Source organism: Cynara cardunculus, assembly GCF_001531365.2.
Source record: "Cynara cardunculus var. scolymus isolate 2C chromosome LG 8, CcrdV1, whole genome shotgun sequence".
In the NCBI taxonomy this organism is placed as follows: domain Eukaryota; kingdom Viridiplantae; phylum Streptophyta; class Magnoliopsida; order Asterales; family Asteraceae; genus Cynara; species Cynara cardunculus.
Genome location: NC_037535.1, coordinates 2,073,336 through 2,082,699, shown reverse-complemented (window position 1 = coordinate 2,082,699; position 9,364 = coordinate 2,073,336). Strand labels below are relative to the sequence as shown.

At 34.2% G+C, this 9,364-nt stretch overlaps 1 protein-coding gene across 1 annotated transcript; it reads left to right on the top strand.

Annotated features, from left to right (window-relative positions):
* Positions 1-213: 213 nt before the first annotated feature.
* LOC112516891 (probable sulfate transporter 3.5) lies at positions 214-9,133 on the top strand. Its single transcript, XM_025124136.1, has 12 exons — positions 214-590; positions 971-1,178; positions 1,424-1,595; positions 3,094-3,159; positions 3,437-3,550; positions 5,409-5,525; positions 6,465-6,591; positions 6,705-6,991; positions 7,687-7,877; positions 8,110-8,192; positions 8,644-8,720; positions 8,811-9,133. Exons 1-12 carry the CDS (start codon positions 263-265, stop codon positions 8,967-8,969), a joined length of 1,929 nt encoding a protein of 642 aa, XP_024979904.1. The 5' UTR covers positions 214-262; the 3' UTR covers positions 8,970-9,133.
* The last annotated feature ends 231 nt before the right edge of the window (positions 9,134-9,364 follow it).

Below are 9,364 nucleotides of genomic sequence, written 5' to 3'. Positions count from 1 at the left end.
AACACCCTCTCGGTTGACTCGGACATTCACCATGGAGTAGTCTTTCCTTGATTCGAAAATTACTCACTCAACTTACTACTATTTACCACCTCAAAATTACCTTTTTATCCATATATCTCTAAATTTACATTTTTGCCCCCAACAAAAACCTGCTTTTATTCCACCAACCTTCTATAAATACCCCTTTCCCATCTCCCTTTCCAATACCCCCTTTCTTTTCAACACTCTCTCTCTCTCTCTCTCTCGATCTTCCATTTTAATCATGGCGCCGATGTTAGGAGGAGGTGGTGCCGGCGGCGAACACAAGGTGAACTTCGCCGCACCGAGAAGCTTCAAGACGGCGTTCAAGTCTGATTTGAAGGAAACTTTCTTTCCCGACGATCCTTTCCATGATTTCAAGGGCAAGTCGTTGCCAATTAAGGCGAAGAAAACGTTACAGTATTTCGTTCCGATCTTTGAATGGCTCCCGAATTACACACGTAGGTTGTTCCTGTATGATCTTTTGGCCGGAATCACCATTGCCAGCCTCGCCATTCCTCAAGGAATCAGCTACGCTAAGCTCGCTGACATTCCACCCGTCATTGGTTTATGTAAGTTTCTTTCTGCATTGCATGCACCGAAAGTATTCGACCAAATGCCCCAAAGGGTTCTTAATAGCATTGGAATTTTAGAGTTTATAATCCTTTGGTTACCGTAGAAAGGTGACGGCGATCGATGCAAATGGTAGTCGATTTTCAGGGCATTACCAAGATTTTAAAGCGTAATCGGGTGTTGTTTAAGAACGTTCCCGTGGATGTGCACGAAAAAGAATAGTTTTCTTGAACACGTTAAAGTGCCGAGTCGCTATAACAGTAAACTTTTGTTTTGATACCATGTAAAATATACGTAAAACCTCATTAGATCACTCTAAAACATCCGTCAAAAATTAGCGGATAAGTAGTTGATTACATATGATGCATTTTATATGCAGATTCAAGTTTTGTTCCCCCGCTAATATACGCGGTTTTCGGGAGCTCGAAGCATCTAGCCGTCGGAACAGTAGCCGCGAGCTCATTGATCATAGCCGCAACCCTCGAAAAAAAAGTGGATCCAGCCACTGATCCAAAACTCTATCTTGATCTAGTCTTCACTACCACACTCATCTCCGGTGTATCTCAGTTGATTCTTGGTGTTTTCCGGTGAGCTCCAGCGTACAAAATTATACTCCAACCGTCCCAAAATAAATATACATGGTTAAAAAACCGCACAGTTTTTTAAAATATGTAATTGTCACACTTTTTAAATAATTAAGTGTCAATTTTATCCTTCATAAGAAACAAAATAATGAATATTTTGATCTTATATTTAAGGGCAAAATTGGAAAATAGAAATAACCGAACATACAGTTATTTTGTAACAAACTAAAATAAAAATACGTACACAGGTTGGGAATTCTGGTGGATTTCTTGTCACATTCTACGATCACTGGGTTCATGGGTGGAACAGCAACACTGATCTGCCTTCAACAATTGAGAGGCATATTTGGTTTGAAGCATTTTACTACACATACCGATGTCGTATCGGTTATACGTGCCATCGTGAAGTACAGAAAAGAGGTATCTAATATTCCATATATATATATAGGGTCGGGTATAAACGAGAAGTTAAACATTTTGTGATAAGGTAAAAATTTCAATATCATATATGATTGCTCGCATGATACACAAGTTCAATCATATATAATTATACATCCCAAAAAAGTGTAATCATATATGATATTGAGAATTATTGTCTTCTTATAAAATCGCGTATAATTTTTTTTATTATATTATATTATATTATATATTTTTTAATTTTAATTAATAAAAAATAGGGACCCACAGAAAAGGTTGTTGAATTCCCATCGGCTGCATGTCTGGTTTATTAATTGTTCTGGTAACCTGGTGTAGTCGTGTTTACGGTTTTATGAAAACGATGATGATATTAGAACCAGACAGCAAACGACACATGACTCTGACCCCACATTATTCATGCCATATATATACATATTGAGATTGAGGGAGGTTCTGATTATACGGTGATAAAAACAAGTGAATATGAAAATGGTCAAATCATATGTTATTTTATATTAAAATAAAATCACGTGTATAATTATATGTGATTATATGCGAATTATGTCCACTCACTTCTATGTAAATCATTTCCTTATTCTCTTATTTTAACCTTGCTTATAGGATCGATCGATAACATGCAGATCTTGACATGTAGAGGTGAGTTCAAAGGAGAACACCATCATTCCATGAAAACGCGACACCAACTATATCATATGTGATATTGAAGATTATAACATGTGATACTAAATTAGAGAAACGGGTGATCTTTGCTACAACCTAGGTTGAGGGCCAAGTCTCCCAAATACCATCAAATCTGTCATCTGCATTATCACATGTGATATGGGTCGCGTTTTTTGTAAAATGATGGTGTTTTCGTTTGAACAAGTATATATATATATATATATATAGGGTTGGGTTCACGTGAGACCAAGGGTATTTCGTGAGACCCGTAAGACCAATTTATGTTCATTGATCAACTTTATAAGTTAATAATCTAATGGTCTAAAGTTGCACAGTGACAATTTTGTGATTATTGAGAAGTCTCGTGGCGTTTATGAATGTTCAGATTGTCATATTGTAAATCTAATCCAAGGGTTGAGAATTGGTCTTACGGGTTTCACGAAAAACCTTTAGTCTCACATGATCCCAAGTCTATATATATATATATATATATATATATATATATATATATATATATGAATTTTGATATGAACTTGAATTGATACAAATATCATTGAATAATAATATAAAACATACAGGTATATATAGAGACTGTAGTTAATATGTATGGTATGCGTATTTTTTTTCCCTAAAGCCACTGTATTAAAAACCATCAGTTGCCTTGCCATGTCTCACAAGACTTGACACTTGACTTCGTTGCCACTTCATGTCTCATGTCGTTAAAATTTGTTTAGAAGTAGCAATGATAATTATAATACCGTTTTGAAAATCGTAATTTAAAAAAAAGCAATTTTCTAACTTCTTCTATTTGGTTTTCCAGATAAGATGGGAAAGCACGTCTATTGGTGTGATTTTCTTGGTCTTTCTTCAGTTCACAAAATTTGTGGTAGGTGACACTTCGAAAGTAATTAGAGATTCTCTTTCTATTGAAAAATATGACGTGGAATGCTCCGATGCTGACATGGAGTATTTTCGAATTTGGGACGTCGCTAAGTCAAATGACTTGGCAACGGATTTAGGATCCTGTGTGGTCCTATTTGCTTTACTATTCGACTTTCTGCTAAATATATTGACGTTCTAAAAAAACGTTCTTGTCATTCATTTTCTATTTCTTTCTTGACATGTGTAATTCTGTTAAGACGTAAACGTAAATGGATTTTCAGAAGCAAAAGAAACCGAAGCTTTTCTGGGTGTCGGCAATAGCTCCAATGGTGGTCGTCGTAAGTGGATGCGTGTTTGCTTATCTAGCGCATGCGGAGAAACATGGAATCGCAATCGTAAGTCTCTTATTCTTATTATTAATCTTTGAAAATACAGTATTTATTCTTAGACAAAAACAGATAAAAAGATATAATTTTAATAAAAAGGAATAATTTAAAGTAACACCACACTATCACAATTACCTTTTTCAAATATCCCATAAAATTACATTACTTTTCTAAAAAAAATTATAAATTTAATTAAATAAATATTTAATTAAATTTATCAAAAAGAAATAACATCATCTTCTTCTTTTTTTTGATGTGACGTATTTCATCTCCCGGGTCCGAGAGTAAGAGGTTGTTTGTTTAATTATCTTTTAATAGTTTCATTAAGAGGTAGTCTCTAAATCGTTAAGAGGTAAATCTTGTTTGGCAAAAAAAATCTACCTCTTAATAGTTCTAAAATTTTCTTAATGATTTTGTATCTTGGGTCTCCCCTAACCATTCAACACCATAATTTCATTATTAACAATTACCAAACAGTGATATTTCAGTTTGCATTATATTATAAGAGCCTCTTAATCATTATGACCACTTAATCATTTTGCACTAAACCATTCAGCAATTACCAAACATCTCCCTACACTTTTACAATCCCACTATTTTTTTAATTAATCTGGATATCCAACTCGTTATGCGAGCCGACTAATTATACGACGACTATCCGCTGCGCGGGTAGCCCAGAGTTACATATTTGAATCTCCGTGGTCACAAATGGATTTTTTTTATTCATTCTTGGATTCGAACCTATAACCTCCAAGCACTTTTGACCTCTAGAGTTCAAACTCAAATCAATCTAACACCACCATTGTGATTACAATCCCACTATTTATAACCGTCATCAACCATCAAATATATTCTTGATTTTTGTTTTTATAAATAAATTTCTTTTATTCTATTTCTCTTAAATTACTCTTCATTTTTATTTTTAATAAATAAATGAATAAAAAGTATTAAGAAAATACACAAATTCGATCGCAAAGCTTATCTTTACATTTCTATGAAAACACAGCATAATTTGGTGTGATTTCAATCTTATAAAACGTATTTTCAAAATCTTTATTTTAATATCTTAAATATTTAAGTATCTGTTATTAGATAATTAATATTGAATAAGTTCAGATTTTTGCTCATATGATCGATTTTTTAAATGTTAATTAATCAAATAAAAATTAAGTTCTTATTTGTTAAAAAAAAAATTAACCAATAGGTAATGCATCCACAAACAAGTTCTTAAGGCATCAAAGGACATTTGGTCTAGCGGTATGTGAATCTTTGACCTCTTTAGAAGTCAATGGTTCAAACCTCACCAAAGGTAACGAAAGTGTATGAGTTTATTTATTCTATTTATCATATATAAATATTATATACTAAAAAAAACAAGTTACTAAGGCTAGTTGTTGCATTTGGGTGCAATCCACAATGGTTAAAGGTCTATTTAAAAAGGGAACTACCAACTTTAAGACATTTTCTAAGAAATTTACCAAAATCTGTCTTATAAACCAGTTCAAACTTCAAATCAACAAATAAAAGCATCTACAGATAAACCCTAACATCTAACTTTTTAAAATGATTGGTCATTCTTGCAAAACCGACCAAAAGAATCTTAACCCTCTGAATGATTTTGTATCATGTGTCTCCTTTAACCGTTCAAGTGCCCTAATTTCATTATAAACAATTACCATACAATTATATTTCATTTTTGCACTATATCATGAAAGCCTCCTAATCATTCCGACCAATTAATCATTTTGCACCAAACCATTCAGCAAATGTCAAACAACCTCTTAACTGACCATCAATCATCTGTAATAAAGAATACGTTAAAACTGACATATTTTTGTTTTAATGAAAATAATTTGAAAAATTGCAGGTGGGTGACTTGAAAAAAGGGATTAATCCTCCCTCCTTGCATAGATTGAACTTTGATCCCAAATATATATCAGCACCTATTCAAGCTGGACTGATAACAGCCATGATTGCTCTTGCTGTAAGTTCACTTTCTTTTTCCTAATAGATATACACCAATACATACAAGATAGTGTGTGTGTGTATATATATATATATATATATATATATATATATAAACGAATCGCTCGACATGTAAGATCTTGGGTTTGTTTCTTAACAACCACCGGTTCGGCCATGAGGGACACTGGAGATTTAACTGGACGTTAGTTATTGGACCCACAGGATTAACCGAAGTGCATACGACATTATAATAAAATTGGTTTTATAGGACGACTAAAATGTCTAAACGTACTAATAAAATACTTTATACAACATACATTTATTGAACCAAACCAAAAATCGTCCTACCTAAAAGTGTTACAATAGGTTTATATGACGCTTCTAGGTGTTTTAACAAGTTTTTTAGGATGTTTTTGAAATAAAGTGTCATATTAGCTATTTTATACGAGATTATTAGAAAAAACGTCCTATAAACACGACTGTCCAATAAAAAGATGTGTTTATAGGACATTTTTTAAAAGTATCAATAACACACATTATTTTAAAAACATCCTAAAAAGCTTGTTAAAACATCCACAAGCATCCTATAAACCTATTGATATAGGACAATTTATAGTTTGATATTATAAACATAAGTTCTACAAAGTATTATATTAGAACGTTTATACATTCTAGGCCTCCTATAAAACCAGTTTTCTTATAATGCAAGCTAGCCCGAACACCCATAGTTATAAAAAAAATAGCATACACGAATAGCTCAACTGATAACGCCTTAGGTTTGTTCATCAGTGGAGACCAGTTCAAGTCTCCTGAGGGGCGCTACGAGAGGTTTATCTGGCTGTTAACTTAAGAGCCTCGTAAAATTAGTCGAAGTACACACAAGCTACCTCAGATAAAAAAAATAGCATATTAAAAGTCAAATGTTGACATTTATGTGATGATTTACGGGGGTTTGCAGGAAGGAATAGCAATAGGAAGAAGCTTTGCCATATTGGAAAATGAACAAATTGATGGTAACAAAGAGATGATAGCTTTTGGTCTCATGAACATTGTTGGATCTTTCACTTCCTGCTACTTAACCACAGGTCTTAATTTAATAAGATTTTTTAACTCTTGACGTCCCGGGAAGCTGGGGTCCACCGCTAATGCGGGTACCGTTATGCTAATAACCATTTGGTTTCTTTTTTGTTGATTGTAGGGCCGTTTTCAAAAACCGCGGTGAATTATAACGCGGGGTGTAAAACACAGATGGCGAACGTAGTGATGTCGATGTGCATGATGCTAACGCTCTTCTTCTTGGCACCGCTCTTTAGTTACACTCCTCTTGTTGCTCTTTCGGCCATTATCATGTCCGCGATGCTTGGTCTCATCGAGTATGAGAAAGCATACCATCTCTACAAAACCGACAAGTTTGATTTCGCTATTTGCATGGTCGCTTTCTTTTGTGTCGCTTTCATTAGCATGGACGTTGGCCTCATGTTGTCGGTATATATCTCTTCTAATAAATCTTCGACTATCTGATAGTTATTGTGTGAATATATGAAACACCATTTGAATCTTTCTTCTAAATAACTCATATAGAAAGAGAAAGTTCATATACATACACACACACACACACATATATATAGGGTTGGGTTCACGTGAGACCCAGGGTTTTTCGTGAGACCCAGGGTTTTTCGTGAGACCCGTAAGACCAATTTATGTTCATTGATCAACTTTATAAGCTAATGATCTAATGGTCTAAAGTTGCATGGCGGCAATTTTGTGATTATTGAGAAGTCTCGTGGCAATTTTGTGATTATGAATGTTCAGATTATAGATCTCATTCAAGGGTTGAGAACTGATCTCACGGGTCTCACGAAAAACCTTTGGTCTCACATGATCCCAAATCTCTCTCTCTCTCTATATATATATATATATATATATGTTTGATGGTCAATGGGTAGCCAACGTGAGACCCACTGCACCTTTGTTTGTGTATTGAGCCCCTAAATGTGGCTAATCTCGATTTGATACCATATGAGAATTTATGGAACCGTTATGAATATTTATCTAAAAAAGCACTTCTAGAGAAATATCAGTACCTACATATATAAAGTTTGATGGTTTATGTCTACCTGATATGTGACTCCAACAGTTATGTCATATTGAATGAAAACCCTCGGTTTTTTTCTATACAGGTGGCATTAGCATTGGTACGAGCCTTATTGTATGTAGCCAGGCCCACAAGTTCGAAGCTCGGCAACATACCAGACACGAGTTTCTATCGTGACGTAGAACAGTATCCTGGTGCCACCGACATCCCCAAAACTCTAGTTTTGCAACTCGGTTCTCCAATCTACTTTGCGAATTCCGGATACATTAGAGAAAGGTTTGTGGTTACCAAAAATCTTGATTTCCACATTTGATGCATAATTACAATTTTTTTTATTAACGTGATATCCAACCCGTTATGCGAGCCGACTGATCCTAGGGCGACCACCTGCTTTGCAGATAGCCTGGAGTCATCGCATTTGAACCTCCGTGGCCACAAAATTACAAAATTTTAGAAATCTAACATTCAAATTTGATCATTTTTCCCATGAATTTTGGATATTTTGAAGGATTTTGAGATGGGTTAGAGATGAAAAGGCCAAGAAAGATTCCCAAGGAGATGATGTTGAGTATGTTATATTAGATTTAGGAGGTAAGATTCTAAAGGTTTTGAATTACTTTCAATTTATTATTATGTTATTAAACTTAGGGACCGTTTACCAAATGCTTACTCGGTTAAATGTTTATCAAGTTACATTACCTTACCGGATGAATATGGCAAATGCCAAAAATCTTACCCTGTAAGAGCAAGACAATGATCGAGAGTCTTACCCGGTAAGTGAGGGCAATGATTCTTACCACTGTCAGCTCTTACCGGGTAAATTGTTGCATATAAAGTCGTTTTTATTGACTAAAATCTTACCTACTAAGTAAATGATAGTGTTGAATTTTACCGGTAAGTGTTTACCGGATAAGTGTTTGGTAAACGGCCCCTTACATATAAAGGTAATTATGGTAATAAATTTCAATTCTTTTCATTTATATTATATTTTCATATATTCACACATCACATAAATAAAACCTTCAATTACTGATTTATCCAGGTGTTACGTCTATTGATATAACGGGTGTCGAAACCCTAGTCGAAGTTCGTAGAAGTTTGGAAGCCAAACAAATCAAGGTAATTAACAGACGTCGACTCACATTGGTCTTCTGTTTAAACCGAAAGTAATATTTCTGATTAATTACAAATACTTATTTTTACATACAGATCGTTTTAGTAAATCCCAGACTGGAGGTCATGGAGAAGTTGATTGTTACGAATTTCATAGAAAAAATCGGGACAGAATGCGTGTTCCTATCTATCGAAGATGCAATCGACGGGTGCAAGTTTTCACTCACGAGAATGAAGGATTACAATAGTGAATAACACCGTCAATAGATAGAAAGTAGTTTGGCTCGTTTGTATTTCAACGAAGAAATTATGTTGTATTTATCATCTATATGATTACTTGTAAACACAAGAATCACTGTTGCAGTACAAAAGTTGATACGAAAAGTAACTGGTAAATGAAAAATATGAATTTTGGGATATCTGTTTTTTTCAAAAACTGTTCTTTTATCAGACGTATAACATACAAAATAAACCGTTTTTATTCGGGTGAATTTGTTTTAAAATAATTTAAGGTTCTTAATCCACTTGATTAGCCCCAAAAAAATCCACAAGGGTGGTGCCTGATTGGTTTGAGCTTGGCTCCAAAGGTTAAAAGTACCAGGAGGTCTCAGGTTCAAATCGAAGAAGAGATAAAAATCCCCTTTTGGCTA

What these genes read in the sequence shown, in the direction of transcription:
- LOC112516891 (XM_025124136.1), top strand. Translation starts at nt 263, where the DNA reads ATGGCGCCGATGTTAGGAGGAGGTGGTGCCGGCGGCGAACACAAGGTG. An exon ending in TTCCTGCTACTTAACCACAG is followed by an intron (nt 6,592 to 6,704) that starts GTCTTAATTTAA and finishes TGTTGATTGTAG; the next exon opens with GGCCGTTTTCAAAAACCGCG. An exon ending in TCCGGATACATTAGAGAAAG is followed by an intron (nt 7,878 to 8,109) that starts GTTTGTGGTTAC and finishes GATATTTTGAAG; the next exon opens with GATTTTGAGATGGGTTAGAG.